This window comes from Vulpes vulpes, chromosome 5, assembly GCF_048418805.1.
Source record: "Vulpes vulpes isolate BD-2025 chromosome 5, VulVul3, whole genome shotgun sequence".
Lineage (NCBI taxonomy): Eukaryota > Metazoa > Chordata > Mammalia > Carnivora > Canidae > Vulpes > Vulpes vulpes.
Genome location: NC_132784.1, coordinates 127,491,153 through 127,517,715, shown reverse-complemented (window position 1 = coordinate 127,517,715; position 26,563 = coordinate 127,491,153). Strand labels below are relative to the sequence as shown.

General features: G+C 33.7%; 2 protein-coding genes across 5 annotated transcripts in view; one reads left to right on the top strand and one right to left on the bottom strand.

The window, feature by feature from the left end:
* COG5 (component of oligomeric golgi complex 5) overlaps positions 1–26,563 on the top strand; it is a 286,168-nt gene that overhangs the window by 66,595 nt on the left and 193,010 nt on the right. The window lies entirely within an intron of this gene.
* GPR22 (G protein-coupled receptor 22) lies at positions 9,077–16,639 on the bottom strand. Of its 3 annotated transcripts, none has more exons than XM_025984074.2 (3): positions 16,121–16,639; positions 14,904–15,170; positions 9,077–12,497 (listed from the first exon to the last, which is right to left on the bottom strand). In XM_025984074.2, exon 3 carries the CDS (start codon positions 12,470–12,472, stop codon positions 11,171–11,173), a length of 1,302 nt encoding a protein of 433 aa, XP_025839859.1. In that variant the 5' UTR covers positions 12,473–12,497; positions 14,904–15,170; positions 16,121–16,639; the 3' UTR covers positions 9,077–11,170. The 3 variants fall into 3 exon arrangements, with proteins under 3 accessions (XP_025839859.1, XP_025839858.1, XP_025839857.1); XM_025984073.2 differs by having other exon boundaries at positions 14,228–15,170; positions 16,121–16,608; XM_025984072.2 differs by having other exon boundaries at positions 14,131–15,170; positions 16,121–16,576.

Genomic DNA, 26,563 nt, shown 5'->3' with positions numbered 1-26,563 from the left:
CTGTCCAATCTGGAAAGACAGTCACTGGGCTTTGGGTTTAAATTAATTTTTTTTTTTTTTTTGCCTGATAAAACATGAATATAGCCTATTTTCCAGCTTTATATCTCCCTGCTTACGTATTCATAGTCTGTGCACCGGCTAAATTGAATTGTTCCCTGGCCTGGAGAATTTTTCTTGTTTCTCTGTAATTGCTCATGCTTGTGTCTCTGCCTGATATGCTGTTGTTGCCCAGATGCTGTCAAAGTTCGTTTCAATTGCTGTTTCCTTTCTGCAGCTTTCCCAGGTATGGTAGTCCCCTTCCTCACTTCATCTGCAGGGGGTACATTCCAAGATCCCCAGTGGATGTCTGAAACCACAGATAGCAACGAACCATAGATGCATTATGCTTTTCCATATGTGTGTGTGTGTGTGTGTGTGTGTGTGTGTGTGTATACACACATATGATAAAATTTAATTTATAAATCAGGCACAGTAGGAGATTAACAGCAAGAATTATAAAAGGGAACAATTATAACAGTATATAAATATACTGTACTAAAAATTATGTGAATGTGGTCTCTCTCAAAATACTTGGTTGTCTTCTGTTGATGATAATGATGATGATGAGAGATACTGAGATGCCTACGTGATGAGGTGAAGTGAGGTGAATGACGTGGGCATTGTGGTGTAGTGTTTGGCTGCTACTGGCCTTCAGATAAGTCAAAGGGGGGAACACTTGCTTGTGAACTGTAGTTGACTGGGGTGACTGAAATCGTGGAAAGCAAAAGTGTAGATAAGGGGGTGCTGCTGCAAATGTGCTCCCTTTGCGCCCCATTGCTCTTTGTTTATACTCTTACTGTAGTTATATTTTGCCTTGTGATATTGATGTTGACATACTTGTCTTATCACCACCACTTTTGTAAGTGCATACAACTCAAACCTTTTATGAAATGTTCAAATATGGTCAGATGAGGGTTAAGTGCTATTATAATGGGCCATTTAAAGTGCTTTAATGATTTTTTTAAATGTTTCCAAGATAACAGACTTGCTTATGATAGTAATTAGGATTTTACAGTTATTGATGCTTGGCAAATTCATCTGGGCACTTTGTGAATCTGCCTACTAGGTCCTGTGACATATGTTATAAAGTTTTTAGAAAGATTTATGTAATTTGAGAAGTTAGTTGTATTTAATCTAAATGGTACTGATAGAAAAATACTATATTTAAATGTAAAAACTACTTGTATCTTATTTCTTGTATTTAACAACAGTGATGAAGCATTTATGTGTTATCTTTTATTCTGTAGTTGAAGGCTCAGTTCTTTTAGCTCCTGTATCTGTTTGTCTTTGAATCATTGGTAGGAAGAAGATGTTTTAACGAGGATGAGATATTTCAGGCAAAGTAGATTTATCTTCAAATTAGTTGATGAAAATTCAGTTCTTTAACTTGTCATTTCAGAATTTGCTAATAGCCACCTCTGTCCAAGAGTAGAGTGTTGTGATATTAGTCTTTCCATCAGCTCAAATGGTTATTCATGTTTATGGTTTTGCACTTAACTATTTTATTTCCAATTATTTTTCATAGAATTTTGTTGAGTGAGAATAAGGACAGTATCAATCCTCTCCTCTCCTCTCCTCTCCTCTCCTCTCCTCTCCTCTCCTCTCCTCTCCTCTCCTCTCCTCTCCTCTCCTCTTCTCTCCCCTTCCCTCCCCTCCCCTCTCCTCTCCTCTCCTCTCCCCTTTTCTTTCAAGAGAGACAGCACATGCACAGAGCAGGGTAGGGGGAGGAGCAGAGGGAGAGGGCTCTAGAGAATCCTAAGCAGACTCTGCACTGAGTGCAGAACTTGACGCAAGACTGGATCTCATGACCCTGAGATCATGACCCAAGCTGAAGTCAAGAGCCGAATGCTTAACTGACTGAGCACCCAGGCACCCCAAGGACAGTTTTTCTGAAGCTAATCAGTCTACCTATTTCTCTTGATTAGAGAATCTCAGAAGGTTGGGGAGTGGAGGGAGGGAAGGATTAAGCACATCAGAGTGAAATTGAAGACCTTTTTTTTTTTTCATTTTTAAAAAGACCTGTCTTATTTTCATTTGGAAGTGCCACATCTTTCTTCTAGCCAGTCTGATTTGACTCCTTAGATGGTGTATGAAATGGTTGAGATCCACCGCTTTAATTTTCTAGAATCCATCCTTGGATTAAACCAGAATTATATCGTATTACTATATTGTATTATTCTTTACTATATAATTCTTTTTACTGAATTTCCCTTTAGTTTAGTACCATTATTTCATGTTCTTTGAAGAAAATTATAATCAGCCTTATGTGACTTTTTGCCTTTTCTGTAAGATTGTTGTGGCCATTGTTATATATTGGAAGACATCAGTAACTGCTTGAGACTTTGATTGTCTTTAAAGTTGTTGTAAAGGGCATCTGTCTGGCTCTTTTGGAAGAGCTTATAACTTGATCTCAGGGTTGTGAGTTCAAGCCCCAAGTTGGGTGTGGAGATTACTAAAAAATATATAAACTTAAAAAAAAAGACTAAGTCAATGGGGTGCTTGGTGACTCAGCTGTTGAACATCCAACTATTGATTTCAGCTTGGATCATGATCTCAGGGTCCATGCTCAGCGGGAAGTCTGTTCTTCCAAAAGTTGTTCTTAACATAAAGCAGGATATAAATAATGTGTAGCATTTACCAATTTTGCTTTCTTAAATAGTTTTTGTTTTAATTTTGGGTTGCATTCTCTCTTGAGGATCTTAATGAATTTGTAGCTATTTGCTCCAGGGAAAAAACACATTTTCACATACCCATGAATTTTGCACCCAATTTCATTGGACTTTTGTGACTCCAGGAAACCCTAAACCCAAGTTATTTATCTGGAATATATTTTTTGGAAATGTTTTTCTGTAAGGTGGTTATATCCAATTACCTGTATTGTTTTTGTATATTTAAATTGTATTCAGTAGCAGTCCATTTTCATCAATAACTTGTTATGGATTGGTTCTTTCTGTCTTTCAATGGAAATGCTATAAAGCAACAATGATAACAGAAGATTATATCAATGTTTTTGGAAAGAATTCTTGGTGAAACGGTTAATAAGAAATGTTCCCAGGGTGGTGTTTCTGCAATACCATTTGAAGTATTTATTGACTATCAGTGTCACTTCACTGTTATAAAACAGAATAGGAAGTTAAAGTTGTCATAAATTATCAAAGAGGAACTGAATGTTCCCTAAATTGTGTTGATGGCACAAAGGAAATTACAATAACAAAGGAAAATATTTGACTTGACCCATCTACTTAACTTGAGTGATATCTGTTCAAAAGTTGCACAAAATAGAGTTTTTAGTATTTCCACTGCAAGTATTTTAAAAGTAATTCTTATCCTTTATGGATAGCATTACATTTTAATAGAAGTTTTGTCTTGAAATGTTAATAATGTACAAGTATAGTACTTAACTTTTGGACAGAATAGAGTAACATTATAATAAACGATAGCTGTGCAGTTTTATAATTAACAGTATTTCGTTTGAATAAAGTAAAAGTAAATAGCACTTTATAGTGTCATGTTTCATGTTTGGTACCATTTTCTTTTCTGAGTGTATAGTTTTTAAAGGAAACTTTTTGCCTAGGTAACTTCTTTTAGGGGCATAAAACTTTAGGAAGACAGCCTCGGCTCCAACCCAGTCTTAACTTCCTAGCTGTGTAAAGCCAAGCAGGTCACCTAACTTCTTGGGGCATGTTTTCTCATCCAGAGAAAAAGTATTAGGAAGACTTTTGTAAGAGGATAATCTAAAGAATTAAAACAGCAACTCATTTCTCACGGACAAGACTGAACACTGCAGATTGGGATAGTGTGTGGAATTCTAGAGGGACAATCAAAATTCAGTCTTATTTCAGGTTTTTATTTTATTTTTAATTTTTAAATTTTTATTTTATTTTTTTATTTCAGGTTTTTAATGCTATTGGTCAACAAGCCTTGCAATATACCTACTATATGCCAAGTATTGTGCTATGTGCTGGATATTGTTCTAAGTCATTAATATTCATATTTCCATATTTAATTTCCTCCTAACATGAAAATAGTGTTGGGATGATTAACAACTAAATATGTTAAAAGGGAAACGCCTAGGAAAGAGGGCACCAGTTGAGTATAGGTCATCAACTCTTGAAAGACCAACTAACTGAATAAACTGTGTACGGCTGTGCTCATTCACTTAAGCAACAGCATTTATTGAGCACCAACAATGCACTTTCTTGACAATGCTGCACATATAGACCCTCACCTCTCTCTCCCTTACTGTGTTTTACTTTATTATTTTAGTATATGTGCTGCTGAAGCAAGCACTGTGCTCTACTTTCTCTTAGCACTTACCATCATCTATAAGTTCAGTGAAAGCCAAGCTTCATTGGTTCTTATCCCTACATGTGGCACATAATAAATGCTCAATAAATATTTCCTGGATGAATAAGTGAATAGATGAGTGAATACATAAATAAAATTTTCGTTCTTAGGAAGCAAATGTCCTGCTGGATTATAGTATATATAATTCAGCTAAAATTTTTTTGGTTAAAATAATGTAAGCTTAAACATTTTTTTCTTCAGGAAGGCATTATGACCTGAACTGAGTCCAGAGCTATTTCTGTATCTTTTCGTTTATCAGTACTTGACTGTCACTTTTTTTTTTAAGACTTTATTTATTTATTTATGAGACTCACAGAGAGAGAGAGACAGAGACAGAGAGGCAGAGACACAGGCAGAGGGAGAAGCAGGATCCATGCAGGGAGCCTGATGTGGGACTCAATCCTGGGTCCCCAGGATCACGCCCTGGGCTGTAGGTGGTGCTAAACCGCTGAGCCACTGGGGCTGCCCTTGACTGTCACTTTGATACATAGTGTATCTTCTAGTATAGAAAGTAGTGGTTCTTAAGCTTTAGCCACAAATCACCTGAGAGTACTTATTAAAACTTACAAGAACTGCAACCACAGGTATTTTGATTCATTAAGTCTGGGGTTGGGGGCAGAAATTGTACCACAGAATATTCTGATATAGGTGAGTTACATTTTCAAAAATACTCTCCTAAACAAGATACATGGTCAGAAGTTTAAAAATGGTTCCTTTCAATTTCACTAATATTTACTTATCAGTTAGGATGTATCAGGCACTTTTTGGAGAAGTATTACTACAGTAGTATTATAGGCTATTGTATTGTGTGGATTCAAGACCGTTTTATAAAGTTAGGTAGCTACAGTTTGGTAGCATTTTGTTGCTTTTAAGAAGAGATAGTTGGAAAAAATTTAACAACAAAATAGTCTACAGTTATTAAGAATTGGGGAAAAATTTAAAATATAGACTAAATTTCGTTTGTTACATTTTAACCTATTTTAAGATATTAACAATATTAGAGTGAAATACATATCTTTGGGTGACGATCAATATACAATATGTGAAATATACAATATGTGACCTGGGATTGTATGTAATATTAATGGCTGTGCTATATAGATACAGCACATATATATTTATGTTACATATATAGTGTCAATCTCATGTATTTCTCACTCTTATAGTCCGTATCTAATATGGTCAGAACTCTCATTTGTTAGCATTAACATTTAAAAAATTGTATGTTAAAAATTTTCATTTTGCATCTACTATTATTTGTCCATACGTGTCTGAGTGGAAAGCAATTGTCTATGATCTTAGTAATTAGACTAAAAGATTCTCTTGCTCCTTTTACTTTCTGCCTTCAAAAATTGGTGAATGTACTTTGGTAGACTGCCTTGCTTAATGTCTCTCAGAAATATATGACATATTGCTTTCATGGAAGCAGGGTGAGAAAAATGACCTCAATCCTAGATAGACTCAGCTCTCCTCCTTTATCTTACTTGATGCTTCAGGGTTTGATAGTGGTAGGAGTTGATATTGGTGGCAGTGACAGGAATGACAGCACTTTTTACCACTTGCTGGTGGAAGTACAAAGCTGTCATGCTTGAAAGCCATGGATACAGCTTATAGAGGTCTGTTTAAAAAATGTGTGAATAGAAGGGCAGAGATACTTAGAATTATTTTCACACGTTATTTTATCATGACCAAGGGGAGAAATATTGTGTTTAAGTTTTGCTCAGCTCTTTCTCTTCTACAAAAAAGTAAAAGCTTTCATATTAAGATGAGACTAGTTTTCCATTTACTTTTCCATCTCAGTACCTACCTGTCTGTTTCAAAAGTTTGAGTTGTTGTAACATCCTAATTTTTATTCTACTTTGTGTCATACAATGTGTTATTATATTACTAATCTGCCCAGTCTGTTAACTGGGATTTCTTTTAAAAAAAATTGCTTTCATTGTTTTGAATGCTAAATTGTTAATTCATCTTCAAATGGATTTTCTTCTGTGAACTCTAACCCACAATTCTATAAACACTTTATTTCTCTAAGCGCTGAATCTCTCTGGGTATTTTAGATCTTTTCCCTGCCTTGTCTAGGTTTAATTATCTCCTCTCCCCTCGTCCCCCGCCTTTTATAATATGGTCTGAGGTCTACTTTCCCTGAACATATTATTAGTCATCTCATGTTTAGCTTTCTTGACTTCATTGCTGTCCTTTAGGGAGCTTGCTTACATTCATAAGGAGAATATACAAGTGTACTTTTCTGAGAAGTAAAAAAAAAATAAGCTCCAAAAGTTTGCTTTAGTTTTTTTCTTTCTCATCTTATTTAGTGAAAAGGAAGAAAAAAATAGATTATTTTATGTCTTTTTTCCTTGCTTCCTCTATTTAGAAAAATAACCTGTCTCACAATTTGACAAGTTACTTTTCTTACCTTTTTCAAGATGACCTTGAAGTTAGCGCAAAATTATTTAATGATAATTGAAAAGGGTTTAAGTATTTGATATTTTATTATTGTCATTTTTTAGAAATACTGCTCTGTGTTTTTTAGTTTTTAAAAATTATTTTTAAGCAACCATTAACAAAGAATGAAGGAGACATGTATATAATGAGTTGGATAGATTCTCATAATTATTAGGAGCAAAGGATAAGATTTATATTTTTTACTTTATATACCTTTGTGTTTTCACATTGTATATAACTTTGTAATTAAAAAATTACTAAGAAAGTATGTGGTTAGTGGAAAAACTGAATAAGCCAGTATGCAAAATATAAAGTAGATATTTTAAAACATCAATTTGAAATTTTCATTTTGAATAGTTTATAATAACTAAAACATTCTTGAATAATGTTATTTTACTTCATTGAATTTTTTGCTTTGCCAGAAATTCTTTTTGTTTTTGTCCTCATTTTCTGTGTACTTTATGAGAACATAATTTAAAAGTTCTTAGATTATTGAGGATAATCTAGTTTCATATGGTTTTTTTTTAGCCATCATTTTAAATTCTTCAATTTCTTATACCAGTTATCTTTTTAGTCGGTTGACATACCCCATTGATTCTGCCTTCATATGGCCTGTCACACATGTGTGCTCCTTTGCACAGCTACTGCCAGCACTTTTTGCCACGCCTTTCATTACCTGTCAGGGTGATCACCGATGCCTCCCATCTTCTGTGTCTTACCCAACCAACAATTCGGTTTTTCAGCTTTCTGTTTTGAGACTTACCCAATGAAACCTTTCTACATATTGCTGATTGATTGATTGATTGATTGATTTGTAGCCCATTTATCATTGTATTTTTCCCCTGCTCATATAGCTTTGCTGGTAGTACTTAAAACCTTCTTTCTGTCTTTGGCCCCAGTTTAACTTATCAGATCAACTTTTCACTACTGTATTACTTTTCAAAGATAGCAATTTACCATTTCAAGATTTGCTTCATTAGCTTTCCTCAACAATGCTTTTATGTATATTGTTCTTAAATCCAACATAATTTCTTTCTTTTTAAGTCTATTAAGAACTTTGCTTTTTCTAAAAAAGGCATTCTGCCTTTTTGTCAGTATTGCCAGACTTTTAGCTAACTTGATTCTAGGTCTAGGGTAATGACTTTATTCCATATGAATGTGCATATCTGCCATAGCGCCTTCTACATTGTAAGGATTCAAATATTATATGAATTACAGAGCTTACTTAAGTGTATAATCAAGATTTAATGAAACTAAAAGTTTTATTGACTTTGGAAAGTAATCTTCAAATTACTGTGTTGACTAAAGCCTAAGTATCTGTTTTCTTATCTTTTAGGTTTTTACCTTTCAGTCTAATCTCAGTTCAATGAGAAGTTTGACTTTAAATGCCCAGAGAACTTAGATTTTACTGTTAATTTATTTGGGGGATTAAAAAATAGACCACACACCTAAAAATTGACCTACCATGGTGAGAAGTGCAGAAATATTATGAATGGCATTTTTTAAAGCACAATTATAAATTTTTAAATTTTTATAATAGGTTTGGGGCTGATTGGTAGAATAGCAAGCAAAAGAGTTCCATACCTTATTGAGCTCTTGTTTGGTTAGTTTTTAAAATAATAGTTTTTACTTCTATGGTTTTGAAGAATTAACTCAATTAGCCGTATATAAATTGATGCCCGTGTCTGTGTTTTATGGCATATGGGTGGAAAAATATCATTTTAAGAAGGATCCCATATTGAGTTTGCTATTACCTCTAATTCTTTTGCACTTACAATTTTCATTCTAACATGAAAAATTGGCATTAGTATTTTTTCCCATAAAATTATTAGAAATACAGTGAAAGACATACACATTTTGGTGAAGCCCATCATGAGAAAAATAAAACTACTTCGCCTTTTCATAGAACAAACACTTTTTTTTTTTTTCATAGAACAAACACTTAATAAAAAAAGTTGTCCAAGCTTCTCATTCTCTCATTTAAGCTGAGGTCAGTAATTTTAAGCCTATTTGTGACCTGTTTTTAAAAGCTGAAATTTTAACATAAATATTATTTTGGTTTACATATTTTATACTATTTAACATTAAAAAGCTATTAGAAGTTATTTGGCAGGTATGAATTTTCTTTGTTGTAAATTACTGAGTGTACTTTTGTATACCTGAAAGTTCATTATTGGAGGGCAAAAATGCTTATTAATTGTCTGTTCCAGTGTCAAATGTAGAAATAATAACAGTTTAGAAGGCAACATTATAATATTTGCCATTTATTACTTATTTTGTTAGATTTCTTATTACAGAGAACAAGAGGGCATGAAAGCAATTTAGGCAAATATATTTAAAAATGTTTTTTAACCAAGTTCTTTGGCATGCTTATAGACTTGAAGATGAAAAATATTTAAAACACAAAGGGTTTCTCTTAATATGAAAATTCTAAAAATAGTCTAATTTTTATGAAGATTATAAAACTAAATACAATTATATTTTTTGCTTGGAAGTTTAAGTATAAAATTAGTTTTAAAAATTTTAAAGGTTGTATTAGGAGAAATTCTGTGCCAGAGATGTTTATTGAATGAAAAAGATTTTAATATCATTAACTCTGAAGTCTTAATTACAGGGTTCCGAAAAATGTCTTACTTTCTTATGCTACATTTTGTCAAATTGAAGCATTTCTTTAATTCCATAAAAGTAGAAAACAAGACAGAAGGATACTGTTCTTTTGCCAATATTTGACATTTTAACATTATCAGAAATAAATCACTATTACAATTCCCATGTAACCTCAGTGAATTCAAGGTATTGCATGGTGCTCATTTCCCCCAAGGATTAATGTATTCAGTAAACTACACTGGGTCAACCTCAAGTTCCCTTATTTACATAAAAATGATGTATTATTGGTTTGACAAAATTTTATGCAAAAATGAGTTGCTACTTGATTTAATGGATACAGTGTTTAAAAATAGGACAAAAAGTTGTCCAGTTAATCAGCTATACGGTAGTAAATACTGTATTTGCCTATTTTAAGTAACGTAACTTATTGCTATTTTTCTGATACAGAGACCAATTAGCACTCATTGCTAGATTTTGGATTATAACAGTTGGAAAATATTTCTTATGAGATTCCCAAACCTGTTATCTGTAGTTAGGATTAATAATTTGATAGTTTTCCAACATGAATTGAAAATGTGAGACACAAAGATTAAAGTTAAATTGAGTGATATAGAATAAAAACTTGACAAGAATTTATTGCCATTTAAATGATTTTAAGAGTGGAAATAGAACTGTTGTATTTTGAAACATTTGGAAGCTATGATGGCACAGTAGCCTTGTGTAAATTATATTACTCTAAAGTTGCTGTATATCTAAAATTAGAATTTGTTGGCTTTGTGAAGCTTCTCTACAATGATAGTCTTTTTTTCTCTTTTATTCATATTATAATAATTGACTTCTGTTATACAAAATGACTGACTGACTTGAATAAAGTTAGGAAGTTAGTTTATTTTAATGCACTGGTTTTTACCAGTATACTATATTAATCCAGAGCATTTGGCTTAGACTCAAGCAAAGTGAGGAAGGAAGAAAGGCTGGTGCTTTAGTTTTCTTCCTTCCTTATTGTCAGTTTATTTGTATATTTATAGGCATAGTACCCTTAATCTTAGAAATTCAAACTCTTTTTCATAATAAACTTAAATTTCAAAGTTTCCCTATCTTAGAGTGTATATATACAGGGTTGTTTCTTGGTTCTTAAATTTTAAAATCCTGATAAATCTTACAATTTTCTGCATTCAAAAAATTACCATTTTACCCGTAGTTCATTGTTTTGATGCATCAAATATTATAGCAAGTAGACTATACCAGAAAACATAATAGAGTGACATAGAAAATCCTGAATTATTTTGATTTTTTGGAGCCCATAATTTTTGTTCTTCTTAAAGTGCTGTTCCACTGGTCATTATATAAATATATCTATAGTTTGTGGCTTAGAAACAAATACACCTCATTAAAAAAAGCAAGGATATCTGTGTCAGTTACATTTTAAAGTTATACACTGTTTTAAGGCTATGTATTTATTATTTAGAAAATATGACTTACATGAATATCTTCTGATGGACATGATATTGACAAAATATACACAATATTACTTTAACAAACTGCCATGCAACAAATACATTGTAATGAAGAAATTGAATATATATGACCTAATCTAATCTTGACATTTACATTGAAAATTTACAACATAACCAATACTTAAAATGTTTTTTCTTCTGTTTGGCAGTAATTTCATTTTTTTACAGTTTAAATGTAAAACTTCTGCATGTGGGCTTAGTGAAACTTAGGTGTTTCCCTAGTCTGTGACAACCTGAGGTACTAAACATTTTTCTCTTATTTCACTATCTTCAAAGGTAATTTTTTTGTTCCTTTTAGGATCTATCCAGGAATTGTGTATTACAGCATTATTAGGCATAGGATCAGCTTCCACTATGGAAACAACTCGCTTTTTCATTTTGCTTTTCAAGACCTTCTGAAATTTTTGTCTGGTGAATGCATATAATAAAGGGTGAAATACAGTTGTTCCATAAGCCATGACTAGAAAACACAACCTTAGTTTTACTAAAAGGTCACTTGGGCCTACGCATAAAATGGTGGTATTCAAAACAGAAATTGGTGTCCAGCAGAGAAGAAATGTAGAAATAATCAATAAAGACATCCTGAAGACTCTTTTTTGCCTTTCTCGTCGTTCACGGTGTCGTTTCACAGCTCGCCGGAGGGCAATTATTACAGAGACTGAAGTTCTCACACCAAAGACCACATTTCTCCCACCACTGCTTTGTGACATGTCTGTGGTCTCATGTTGTGTGGTTAGAGAGATTGTCTTTTTCTTTCTTGCTTTCTTCTTCTGCCCTGTTGAAAATCTTGTGCCTATTCGAATATTAAGAGCCTGAAGGATTTTGGTGTATGTGATTAACATGACTATGACAGTGAAAAAGAATATCGGGATCTGTACTAGCAGGTGATAATACATTCCCAGTTCAGTGTAGTATTCATTTGTACTGACACACAAAAGCGTCTTGTTTTCCCACGTATTTCCACTTTGAAGACTGAAAAAATTTACCTCAATAAAGGGTATCAGGAAAGAGAAAAATGAAAAAATCCAAATGGATATCATTAGCATTACAGCTCTGCCCATTGTCAGAATTCGGTTTGCAGGTTTTACAGAGATGTCGTATCTGTCCAAAGTGATAGCAAAAACGTTGATTGCTGTTGAGACACTTGCAAAAGATACACAGGCCTCATGGAAACAGCAGATGAGAGCAGTGTTACTCTCCAGTGAAAGCAGAAGGATAACTATAGTTAGAGGAATACATCCCACACAAATTATTACATCAAGTACATGAAGATTCATTGTAATAATGTTACTGACAGAGTTGATTAAGTTGGATTTCATGCAGTAAAGTACCAATACGGTGAGGTTGCTGCCAAGTCCCAACACAATTTCTAACATAAGAAATCCGGTGAGAGACACTTGAAAGCTTAATGGATATGACAGTGGTTGGTACATATTGGTGTCGATGTCATCAATGTCATCTCGCACTGTAATGTTAGATTCAGACTGCATGTTGATTTCCAGAATGGGAGAAAAACACATTCTTTTGGAGCAGTTGGTGTTTTCCCTAGAAAGTGAAATAGAATAAACTCTTTGATATTTGGCAATTTAAATGACGTATAAAACATGTGTTCCTTGAAAAAAAAATCTTTTTATTGTGTACTTGGCTTAATTTTTAAGTTTCTAAATTATGGCAGAGGTAAAATTAGGAGACAACAAAATTGCATTGTTTTGACGTAACAGAAAATTGGATTCTCCCTTTGAAGATAACTGTATGGGGAATACTATATAGTTCAAAATTAATGTCCTAAAAAGATTTTCCTCATTTGAGTTTTTCAAGCTTATTGAGATAGAGTATATTTTTGTACAATTAAACTACCCAGTATGCAAAACTAATTTTAGCCCAGTGTTTTAAGATTTCATTTTAAAGTGTTGTGAGTAGGTGGGTAATAAACGCTATTTTAATATGTTCTAGCATAATTAGTGTAGGTGTAATTATTCTCGTGAGGTTTCAAATGAACAGGACAAGTGTTCATTTAAAATGATAAATGGCACAGAGCACTAGTTTGAAACCATTTTGTCCCTATTCTTGGTTGAAATTCGTATTCAAGAGTCTACAGTGTGCTTGAGGATATTTAGAGCTATTTCCCACAGAAGTAGGCAAGTGGTAAATATTACATATTTTGTAGTGAAAATGCTCACTGAACTTTATAATGGACAAACCTGTGTTATAAAAATTCGACGAAAAAGGACATTATCTTACCACCACAAAACTTGGTAAAAGAGTACTAATCACTCCAATGAATGATTTATTTTGTGACCACACCCTCTCATTTATTGTGGGAGGGGGAAATTGAAATTAAAAATATCATCTTAAGAAATGATCATTTTTGGAGTGGTTTAAAAGAATATGTCAGTTGATTTTATTTGTTTAAACAGGATTTTAAGGTAAAACATGAAATTTTGGAAAAGGGGTATCTGAAGCTCATTTTCTGAGGAATCTTTTAGAGTTACACATTCCCTGTAAAATCTTTTGTACAAATCACCCAGTGTGTATAATTTTGAGGAAAATTAAAAAAAGAACTCTTTTGCTAATTCATGTAAATCTATATTTTAATGTATAGAGATTTAGAATAATTTATAAAAATAATGTCTGATTTTGTGGGCTAATATGTCAGTAATAAGTATATTCAGTTAAAATATAAAATCATACAACCAACTATATTTCACATTTCAAGCACAGCATTTTGACTACAAAATCATAATCAAACATAAACTATAAAGGCTATAATAATTTCCAAAATTCATGTTAATCTTTCACTTGATGTAACCTTTGACAGACTTTAGAATACAATTTTATTTATGCATGTAACTTTAGGGGCGATATTTCAGAAACACAGATGATAACATTATCAATTCCTTTTTAAGCTTGGTATAAAGTATCACTAGAGGTATATACTCAAGTAAGTGAAAGTCTTAGCTAACATGAAATCCTATGAAAATGAAAAAATTTAAGTGTGCCAAATTTTCGGAACTGACAGATTAAACATCAGGTCTCTGTCACATCAGTTAGATTTATAATTAAATAAATTTAGCATGCCAACTTAGTAACTAAGTAAAATGCATCTCCTCTAGAGCAGAATTTTTTTCTTTTGTAAATGTTAAACAGTGTGGTGGGGTGCATGCATCTTCTGACCTACCTGTTTGCTGTTGCCTTATGGGCCTTTTGGCTCACTATAGCAGTTTTTCACAAATTGATACATGATGTCATTGACAAATTTTGACATGAATTTTTACCTGACAACAGTGAAGGAGCTGTGTTTTATTTCATGTCTTGTAGAAATTCTTTCATTTTCTCTCCAGTACTTCAAACTGTATGAATTGTGAGATTTAGTTGGCTGATGGATTTCTAAAGACCAGTACAAAATACTTGTGTTTGTTTTGCCTTAAAAAGTCACGACCAAGAGAAACTTCCTCAATGATAGGAATTATATTTCCCTCTGAGGGAATATATGATAGTGTCTCTTTATTTTCCAGAACATGTGAAAACAAAAAAGGAAACATACGATTTCTAGCTTCTAAAATGTATTTAGACATCCTTTTGTTACAAATGTAAATCTGTTCCTATAGCAGTCCTCATTAGTTTGAAATGATTTCTTGATCACATAACTTGCTTTATATTATAAATCCAGTCCATGTTCTTTTGATAAAAACCATCTGCTATTTAATTTGATTTGTTTTCATTAGAAGAGGATACATAGTCATAAAACTTAGATGAAAAAATCCTTTAGCAATATCAACTGCTACGAATATCTGAATATTTAGTGTAGAAAATACTTGATACAGCTTTATTTAGCTTGCTCCTAATGCATGGCATTTTCATTTTGGCAATCCGTGCCTCATTGTTTCTTCAGAAATCAGCTCCACAATCCTGGTATGTTAAAGTATAAACTCCCCCTTTAAAAATGCTCACCATTTTGTTTTCAGGCTTTTCCAGTTAAATTGTTTTTCTTTTTGTGTCTCTTTTATACAGAATCTTCTTATGATGATGACTGTCCATGTGTTATATCCCAGCAGTAATGTGGCCCTGTATTTTCTGGGTTTAACTCCTTAGTGTCTTAAATTCATGTGTTAGAAGAATAAAATCCTGCAGTTTATGGTTGAGACATCTAGGGAGATGCTTGATCAGATGCATTCTTCATATTGTCAGTTGTAAATACTGAATTAGCTGCTGTGGGCCCTTGTGAAAAAGAAAAAAAATAGTTAAAAAATAGGGTTCCTAATAATGTCCAATTAACTCAAAGTTACTTTAGTTTTGTTGACTTCAACACCATACACAGTATTCGTTATCAAAGTAAGCCAGCTGTATTATATTAGAGCCACAACTTCTACATAAATTTAAGGATTCCTTTATTTTCTTTTCTGAACAGAGATTGCAAATGTTATGTTATTTAATAACAGAGGTAACATTATAAATATAACTGTGAAGGAAAAGCTGCAGTTTTAAAACAAATTTCTGCTCATTTAAGAAGCTAACCTGTGTTTTCAGAGATTATGAGCAATTAGTATACACTAAACATACCGTCGTTCTCTCTTGTCTTTATAATAAATTTAACACTATTTCCTACTGGAAAATATTGTAGCTTGCTTAATTATTAGCACATAGTTTGAATGTTAACTGATTAAAACAGATTCCACGGTAAGATGCTATAAATTTCCACTGATGAAGTTGTTCATGTAATTGAAATGTAAAAGGCAATGCAAAATGTAACTGCAAATTAAATAATTTTCAACGAACATGCCCAATAATGAACTTAACCTAAAACTGAGTAATAATAACTAAATAGTAAACCTGGTTCTTTTAAGAAATATAAACATTTTTTGAGCACTTGAGAAAAACTGTGCAGATGACATTAAGAATATTTAGTAGGTCTGAAGTGACTTAAAAGCTGGTATCTTCGTAGTGAATCAACAAAGAAAAAATCTTGGTATTTAACATTGCATCCTAAAAAAATTACATTTAAAATGTTATGTCTTAAAAGAAATAGATCTAAAAAAATACATGTTTAGCAATGAATAGAATTAAGCAAATAAACTGTTAAAATTTAGGTTGAAATTTTTCAAAGTAATTTTACCCCACTATGCCAGTTCAAAAGCAGCTGTATACTGTAATAAGGGAACACATCTTACCTCCGCTAAAGATTTGATACATTCCTGATGTAGTTGAAGCGTTTCCAGTTTTGATTGATTCATTTTGTTCACTTGTTAGCAGAGGACTGGGGGAAGAGGGTCATAAACATCTCTTCAGAAAAGACCTTAATGAAAATATGTGTCTGTACTGTGCCATTGTCTCAGCAGTACTGCTAATGTATGGAACGTGTGGTGCTGCTTAGAGGCTGCTGCAGTCTCACTCTTCCTACTGTGGAATCAATAAGCATCTGAAAAACGTAATGAAGTAATTGAACATACTGAAGGCTTCTTGTCTCCAGAGACAACATTTAGATTCAGTCTCTCTAAAAAGGAATGGCACTGCTTTTCAGAGGAAAGCCTGTTCTGGGCAGCTTTTGCAGAATGACAGCCTACCTTGTCGCTTCTCTCCACTGCAGAGAGATGCAGTGCATTCACTAATTTTGATTGGTCAGTTGTATTGGGCTTAAACTGTGCTTCATATGTATAGCAGGGATTCCTCTCCCCCCCACTGTTTTATATAAGGGTGTTTTTTTAAAAGGCTATATTTATAAGTGGTTGTATGCTGCTCTTAAATAGAATATGAGTAAATTAGTCTTTTAAAAATGTGTATTCTATTTTGGGTTTGTTGTTCACTTATGCCAAACATTAAAAGATGCAGGGAGGTGGAGGGGGGCAAGAAAGAATTACACGGTAAAAAGTATATATTCTTTTTGAAGCCTTAGATGATTGCACTCCAGAATATTTTTGTCGTATATATGTTTTTGGTTGAGATTCTTTGTTCTACAAATAGAAAGCCACTGCATCTTTACTGTGAACCACATTGAATTTCAACTAGTTTGTTTGTATTCAAGTCATCTTCTCTGTGTATTTCAAATTGGTGTTAGCATCTCAAGGTGTTAAACATTGTTATGATTATCGTATTCATTCAGGTATTCATTCATTCCATTCATTCATTCAAAATATTAATGAGATTGATCCAAGGTGTTTTACCCTAAAATATTTTTTAAAAATTCTATTGCTATTAGCATAGTCTCAATGTATAAAGATTTAAACATGTGCTTTCCTTTCAAATTACTTTTATCTTCACCTTTGGTAACCCTTTTATTTAGTGGGTATATACTGATCATTTGCCATAATATTTTATTTCAATTGGGTGTTTCTGTTTTTAACCTTTTAATGGATTGCTATGCCTTAAATATGATATGTAGCTGTTTGCTGATGTTATCGGGTAAACATACCAGTAAAGGAAAAACGAAGTTAGTTATGTGTCTTAATAGGTTAAAAGGCTAAATTATTTTAAGATAGGTTGTCAAATGAATAAAAGCAAGTATAAGTAATTAACTTAAAATATTACTTTAAAATTAAATTTCTATTAACTTTGCTTACCTGTTCTAAGTATTGAGGAAATTGCTTTTTTAGATTTGAGTATATAAAGTGGCTGGATTCTATATCAGTTGACAAAATAGAAGACCTTGCAAATGACTGAATTATTAGAATGTTGATCATAACTTATTTTTATTATTTTAGGACTATTAACATTCATTTTTAAAATGTATGCTAAATTTTCAGTTTGTAACTGGAATTCTTTTATAATTTTAGAAAGCAGTATACATTTTTGTAATCTTCTGGTAGTATTTAAGCTTCACAGGTAGGGAAGCTGAGTAGTATATGAATTTTGAATTGTATTTGTATAGAAGTTGAGAGTAATGTGGTAGAAAATTTTGTTGTGAATTCCTGAAGTTTTATGCACAGCTTTGGGAGGCAAGGCTTTAGTAGTGCTAAAAATTAAAATACTGTTGTGCTACTTTCTATGCATTTTGAAGGTTGCAGAAAAAGATGTTGTTAGAATGCCAACCATGTTGAAAGATAGTGTGCAAGCACATGCACACACAATGTTATTTTAAGCTTCAGACTGACACCAGAGCTTCAAACTAAAATTGGAGAAAACATATTAGCATCAATTGAAACTTGTGGTGGGGGCAAGAAATCATTAACATAGTAAAATACACAGTGATTTTCTTCCAAAGAGTTAAAATATGCTTATGTTTATCCTCAAAATATCCCTGTGGAGTAGAGGCAACCAAGGCACAAAGTTTAATGACTTGAAAAAGTCTAGGTAAGTTTAGTAGCAGAGCAGTGTTAGAATTCGGTAACCTCCTTGCCCCTCCCTCCCCCACATCTCTCCGTAGTTGGCCCCTTCTCTGGAAAATTCTGAAGATACTTGGGACTTAGAATTGGATGATCTGGGTTCAGTCACTGCTTATTAGTTATATGACTTTTGGCAAGTCAGGCATTCTTTGGGACACAATATAGCTTTGGTTCTTTTTGTTGAAGTTTATTTCTGTTTCTGTTTCTTTATTTCTGTTTTCTTTAGCTCTCTGTAATACAGTGTTTCCAAGTTATACTCAGACTATTTTGAATAAAACAAATTCTACTATCTCTGTAAGAAATAATGGCAGCAAAAAAGCTCAGCTTTGGACATTGCTCTTTATTCCCCGTGCAAGTGCCTTGTGATTAAAGATATACAAGATATCACAAACAACAATTATTTTTATTGCACCACACATGCTTAGTATAGTTTTCCTTTTAAAACCACAAATTGGTTTGGTAATTAAAAGGTTTTCTGATTTGTTAGCAGGATAATCCTAACTTCTTTTGTTTTTAACAAAGATGAAAATATCTAGACCACTGGATTCAAAGTCAGATTATATTATTTTCACAAAAAAATTAGTGTCAAATTACATGTCAGAATTTACAAAGATTATTATTTCCATAGGAACAAATTTTTACACTTGTGCATTTAATACATTTTGTATTTATATAGGATACTCATTTTGGACAATTGGGGATTTAAGACCAGATTTTATTGTTATAAAATAATTTCATAGATTTGCTATTAATTGGCTAATTAATAACCTAAAACAACAGTTTTACCTTGCAAATAACTAAGCAGTAGATAGGAATCTAAGACCCCAAATATCTCCATTAAAATCTTTTCCCCAAGTTCTGTTTTTCTTTTTTGTTACAAATATTTTGATTGAATAGAAATTTTAATTTGTAGCATTTTTAATATGGAGCCTTTGATTTTTAATTGTATGCATGTGTTCCCTTAAGTTGGGACAGCCGTGAATGTGAGAGAGTAATTTGTTGTTCACATTTACATCACACTATTGATGTCAAGTCATTCTTACCCAGCTTGTATCTGGTTCTGATGCTACATTTTTGATGATTTTGAGTTTGTAAGTGAAAAAAATTCAACTTTGGGAAATACTGAAATTAACCACAACTAAAAAGTGCTTTGAAACTGATGGCAAAATATATGCAAAAGCAGTTTCTAATTGCTGAAAAATCTGCTTTTTAAATTGTATTGCTTCAACGGTGCTCTTTCAGTGAGTACTTAACATAGCTAACTCAATTCTCTGATACTAAAGTCCAATGAAGAAAGAATTATTTCAGTTTAAAGACAATTCAGAAATTTCATTTGGCTTCTCAACTTTAAATTTCTTTCACAACAAATGTTTTACCAGAAAAATAGAAATGGACCATCTGCTGAAACCTTTATCAAGTGGGGAGTAGCCAAAGTAGTAGAGAATCAACAATGTTGGTGATTCATTATTGGTATGAGAATAATTGAAAACTGATTATAATTCCATGAAGTACATGCATAAGAATTATATATTCTTAACAGAAAACTCCACAAAATGTTATTATTCCCCAACCTTCCTACTTCACCTAAATTGGATATTTAAATTCTTTCATTTTTATTTTTACACTGTGTATTTGTAAATCAGTTGCCAGCGTCACATATATTATAAAAATAAATACATGGCTTTCCTTTCCATTTTCTCATCCAAACTTAGATTTTGGACTCTGTGACTATTACTACTTTTTGATCTCTGTTTGTCATCCTAATGTTAGTCCAGCTTAATACCACTCCTCTCAATTTTTTGGCTTTCTATTTTCACTGACTTACATTCCTCTTTACATTCTCAAATATTATGGATGCTTTCTGTTGGTGTTTTTCTCTTATATTTACATCAAAGAATTATGCAGTCATGTTTGTGCTTTTTTTTCCTCATTGGCTTCTCTTCTTGCTTTTTTGCTTCATTTTCTTTGTATAATTCTCCTTTGTAGTTTATTTTGCAGAACCACATTCATTTCTGTGTCCTGAAACCAAGTCATTTGATGAACTAGATTATACATTTAACAGAGCTATGGCAAATCCCCTTGTCTGTGCTGTTAATGAGTCCCATGATCTAGTGGGAGATGTGGAATGATCATCTATGAACTGGTGGTCTGTTATTGAAATTGGTTAGACACATAATGCTTTTTTTTTTTTTTTTTTTTTTTAATGTGTAAAGCCATAGAATGGTAAAGTTCCAATCTAGACTCATTCATTTCCATGGTACTACTTAGGGCACCCGTTTGGGAAAATGGATGCGTTTTCATAGTTTACTAATAATAGCTAAAGACTGCTCACTGGTGACTTTGTGCTATTAAAATACAGCAATATATCTTCAGTTACTGCTACTTCTAGTCCCCATTTAGGGATATACTATCTACAAAAAGTTCTGTGATTTTGATTGATAATGCAAAGGATTTATGGATCAATTTAAATAGGGGAGAATCAACTGCTTAAACAATATTGAGTCTTTCAATTTATGATCATGGTATCTTTTTGATTTATCAGTGTTTTATGGTATTTGGTTTATAGATCCTGCACATATTCTGTTAGATTTGTACCTAATTATTTCACTTCCTTAGTCCTATTAAAGTAGCACCTACCTTTTTGAAACACAATTCCAATTTTTAACTTTTGGTACATAGAAATACAGGTTTTGTTTTGTTTTGTTTTGTTTTTTTCTTGACCTTATATCCTGCAACTTCACTAAACTCATATATTAGTGTTGGGGACGTTTTTTAAAAAATGAAGTCCATGGCATTTTCTGTACAGGCAATTGATATCATCTGCAAATAGAGACCAGTGACTTTTTCTTGAACCATATGTGACTTTTCTTTCTTGCATTATTGTACTGCTTAGGACTTTTAGTATTAGATTTGATAGGAATGTGTTGGGAGAAGTACTCTGCCAAGAGCCCTGAGCACTCCTGAATGTCCTTGGGTATGCTGGGTATTGCTAGATACACCAAGATTGCAAAGACCTGACTGTTCTTTATCTGGTCCAGTTCTCAGAGTTGTGTTTGAAGCTAGCAACCTTGAGGCATGCAGTAATGACTCCCCAGATGAAGAGCAGACTTGCTTCTGCTTGTACAAAAATGGTAAATTTTCTAAGCTCAGTGTTGTTTGGCTGTAATGCAAACCCACTGTATACATAGTGTTTACCTGGGCCCCTCTGCCAAGGGGCCTTAGATGGGAAGTGAGCTGTCGCTGACGTGATCCTCTTACCACTTGCTGTGTCATGGGTCATAAAATCCTTTGCCGATGACCCAGGCATCTTATGTCTTCTGCCAGTATCCTTTACAAGAACAGACTAGCTTCATAGCTTGAAGGTAGAATAAAATCCTTGACCCTTCATGATTTTTGACAGTTTTGGAAATAAGGTCATGATGTTGACAGAAACATGGCTTCCTGCAAGAAAAAAGACGAGTGGCCTTATGGGCCATTTTAGGGGATATGAGATCCAGTAGCAAATGCTCTTGTTGAAGTGGGAAGCTAGTAGATCCCCTGCTGATGTACCTGTTAATGAATATTTAGAGGCTAAGCCTAAGCCGAGAGAGGTAGAACAGAGCTGCCTGAATGATACTTTGGTTTATTTATATTCACTCTCGTGGCTGGAGGAGGAAAGAGGCTATTATATCAATAAGACAGTAAGCCTCTAGACCTTAGGCAAAAGCTGAATCAAGGGGTCCCCAGAACTAAACTAAAAGGAGTCAACAAGGAGGATGGGTAGACTGAATACGTTAGAACTTTATTTGCTCAGTCCAAGCAGGCAGTTTGGACATAGATGTGAATCTTGCCTATTGGTGTAGAACTACTGTTTGCTCTGTGCCCTCTGATTCATCTCTCTCCCTTTAATCTCAGCTGCCTCAGGTCAAGCCTTATGTGGTAGGGAACCTCAAGGAGGTGTGGGAGTTCCAACTTTTATGGTTCTGTTGGATAGGGTGGCCAGGCACCATCCTACATGGTCCTTTGGGGAGAAAACATGCTAGGCAGCAAGGAGGCTGAAGCCTCTGAGGACTGCAGGGTGGACCTCTGGCAGTGTGCACAGGGCAAATTAAAGACGCCCTGGCTCTTGCAGGAGCTGGGAGACTTGAGGGAGTAAGTCGCACGGACCCTGGCGTGAGGAGCCAAGCAGAAGAAAAGCCTCCCATCACCTCATTGCTCCTCTGCAGGCTAGCCTCCCCCACACCCCCTACTCCCATGTACTCCCCATGCTCCTGGTCAAAAAAGAATGTCTTCCCCTGGCAGCTGTGGCTATAGTTCCTTTTGTGTGTGTGTTAAATTCCTTGGTCTATGTTCCTGCAGGGGAGAAAACAGTCAAATTCAAGAAAAGCCAGAGTGTGGGTGGAGTCTTGGGGCCTGTTCAATATACTGTTGTTCTGGCTTCCTCCTCCAAATGTATATTTGGTATTGCCATTTTTACTTATATGTGCTTACACTGTGAATGCTTATAAGTTCACGGGAGATTCTCCCATTTGTGGGCTGCTGCTGGTCCCCTCCCTGAGTGATCCAGCACAAACAATGGATTATCCTTAGAGAAAAGAGAAGAAAATCACAGCTTTAGTTAGACAGTCGGCTTCTAAGGTACTCAGGCCATTTCTTAGTACAGCAGTGCCACCTGCCTGACCCAGCTACCAAGTGCACCTCTGTTTTTTCAGGCCTACTGCTAAGATCTTGTTAAAACCACTCACCTGACCCATAGCCTCCTTGCAACTCTCTGGCATGATGTTGCCGTTTTGAGGGTAGGTTAACTCAGACTGGACATTAACAAGAAAAGGACCCAAGAAATTGCATTAATCAAATGAAAATTGTTTGTTCAGCCAGCCTGGCCTTAGCATCATCTTGGTTTTGCATGAAGGGGTGGAAGTGAACTCTTTTGGGAAAAACCATACCTCTTACATCTGAAAGAGCATCTCTCATTTCTTGAAGCAGAGCTCCTGGCTTAGTGGGAACCTTGACTCACAGAGGCTCCTATAAATACTTTGGCCTGGTTCACTTATGTTTCAGCCCAGATAAAAGCTGATGGTATCCATTGTGCTGCTGTAGCTTTTCAACCAGTGCCAGCTAGAGAAACCTGAGAATGGAGGTGATCGCTCAATTCTGTTCTCATAGCTCTGACCAATATGCCCCTTGATGAACGTTGTAGTGTTTATGGACTTTTGGACTTCTTGGGCTATTACCTTTAGCTGTGCCACTGGGAAGATCAAGAGATCAAAAACCTCTCTCTTTGGGGCTGCACACCATGGAAACAAATTGTGACTGTCAGGCTTACTCGAGCCTGTACTTCCCAGATTGCTGCCATTTCTACCCAGATCCATTCCTGTTTTGGATATAGCATTATATCCATCATAATAGACTGGGCAACCACTGTGCCTTGGATTTTGGGAAAGGGGATTTCTCAGTGTCCCTTCCTTACTTCCACTTGTGTAGGACTAATTCTTTTTTTCCTCCCCCAGGGATATAGGTTTATTTTGGTTTTGTTTTTTGCCGTTTCCTACCCCTAGCTCTAATGGGTTTTCAGCAGTGTCCAGAGAGTGATAGGCTTTGTTGTACACCCTTTCAGGCCCTTCCCGCCCCCCTTGTATTAGACATGGTGGAAAGGATCCAGGCTGGACTTTATCCCTTGCTCTCAGTGGCTGCTGCTGTCACCACTCCCCCGCCAACAGGGGCACTTTCCGGGTCTCTTACTATGCACCTAATCCTTTTGTCTGTGTGTTTTGTACCTGGTGAGGTTTTTGAGGAACCTTGGGATATGTATGCCGGCCTGCCTTTGTTTGTGGCCTCCATAGGTTCTATATTTCTTGCTAGCACACATTCAGGCTCTAGCAATCCATTAGCAGTTTTAGCTGAACTATTTTTACTGGTATCCAGTAGTGTTTTCCTGGAGGGTACTCATGTCCCATATGCCCTTCAAGGTACCTGTTTTTCCTCAGAGTTTGAGTTGGTTGGTGGCCCTTTAACCTAAGCTCTCCAAGCAGCTATTTACCATAATAAAAGCTTGATTTCACGACCCCAGTTGGTCTGGGTAGAATTATAAGAGACTGCAAGATTGTATTCCCAAAAATTTTGGTAAAGTCTTTTGTTTGTATATTCATGAGAGATATTGACCTGCCACTATCTTTTATTGTAATGTTTTTGTCTGGTTTTAGAATCAGGACAGTGTTGGATTTGTAAAGTGAATTGAAAAATGTTTTCTTTCTTTCTTTCTTTCTTTCTTTCTTTCTTTCTTTCTTTCTTTCTTTCTTTCTTCTTTCTTTTTTTAGTTTAAAAAAATTATATAAGATCAAAACTACTCTCTCATTAAATGTTCAGTGAATTCAAAAGAGAAAATATTTGAGCCTAGGAGGTTTTATGTTACTTAAAACCTTTTAGTTATAAATTCAAATAATTTAATAGATTCAGATTTTCTATTTTCTCGTGTCTGTTTTGATTAGTTTGAGTAATTTGTTTATATCATTTAATTTGCAAAATTTATTAGCATCCATTTGTTTTTAAGTTTCTCATTGTATTTTAGGATCCTGTAGTATTGGTGTTGCATCTTCCTTTCTTTACTGATATTGGATATTAGTATCGTCTTTTTTTTCAGTTTGCCTGGAGGTATATTAATTTTACTAATCTTTTCAAATAGCAAGCATTTGGTTTCGTTGTTCTTAGTGAACAATGTTATTATTATTATTATTTCTATTTTTATTGATTCCTGCTCTTACCTTTAGTGTCTCCTTCCATCTACTATTTTGGTGAAAGTATCTTTAATAGATTTTAATTTCTTTTTATCTGGTATGTGCTTCATACAGTTTTACCTACATCCCATAAATTTGATTTTGTATTGTATTCCTTGGTTTAGTATGTTCTTTAATTTCTAATTTCTAAATAACCTGGGTTATTTAAGTTCTTTTTCCAAATTCCAAATATTTGGTAATTTCTCTAATTTATTTGTTACTTATTTCACATTTAATTTCATTAAGGAAACATACTTTGTAGAATTATAGTTTTACAAACTTTAGATTTGTGTAAGGGCCCAAAATGCAATCTGTCTTGATGAATTTTCCATGTTTGAAAATCATGTATTTTCTCCCATGGAGTTTCTTAAGTGTTAGATAGGTCAGGTTGATTGATAATATTGATGACATCTTTTCTAGCTTTTCTGGTTTTATGTTTCTTTGTGTTACTAGTCTTTAACTGAAAATAACTTTTTATTGAAAGAGGCATTGTAAAGTTCCCAGCTTTAATTCTGGATTGGTATATTTCTCCTTTGACTTTTTCCAGTGTTTACATCATATATTTTATTGGATATGTGCACATTTAAGAATATGATGAAACATATCTTTAACCCTAATATGTATTCTTATTCTGATGTCTGCTTTGTCAGATTTCAGCATAGCTACTGCAGGTTTGTTTTGTGGTTTACATCATACATGTTTTCTCAATCTTTTATTTTTAACACTTTTGTATCTTTGTTTTAAAGGTATGTTTTTTTGTAGATTGTAATAATTTGTTTTGACTTTTTTCCTATCTGATTTATATCTTTATTGAAGCATAGAGCATTTACATTCAGTATAATTTTCAATATCATTAGGTTTAAGCCCTCCACTTGGCATTTGTTTTGTTTGCTCCATGTATTATTTACTCATTTTTTTCTTCCTTTTTAAATGTCTTTTGGATTGAGTAACTTTTTACTATTCCATTTTGTTTGGATTTTTAGTAATTTTTAATAATTAATGAATAAAAAAATGGAATAATAGTAAATAAAATGGAGTAATCAGTATACTACTGACTTATTAATATTATTTAGTTTCCTTATTTTAGTGGTTGTTTTAGGTTTTCTGATATACATGTTTAACTTATCATAGTCTATTTATAAATTATAGATCATATCATATATAATGTTAGATCCTTATTATATCACTTCCTTTGTCCCTCTTCCATCTTTTGTGCTTGTTTTTGTGCTTATTTTTTAAAAAGAGTTTACTCCTGCTTTATAAACTTCATAATAGATGGTTACTTTTTGTTTTAAACACCTAATTATCTTTTAAATAAGTTTTTAAGAAAAAATTTTTATATTCATGCATATGTACTTGACCTGTGAATAGTGTGGGGGTTGGGATGCTATTGGCATCCAGAATTGGGCAACAAATTCTGCTGTTGTTCAAGATGTGTTCCTTGTGTCTTTGTTTTTGACTTATTTTCACTTGATGTAGAGAACTATTTTTTTTTTTTCTTTGATCATTTAGAAGCTATTTTGTTGTTTTCTGGCATGTGTAG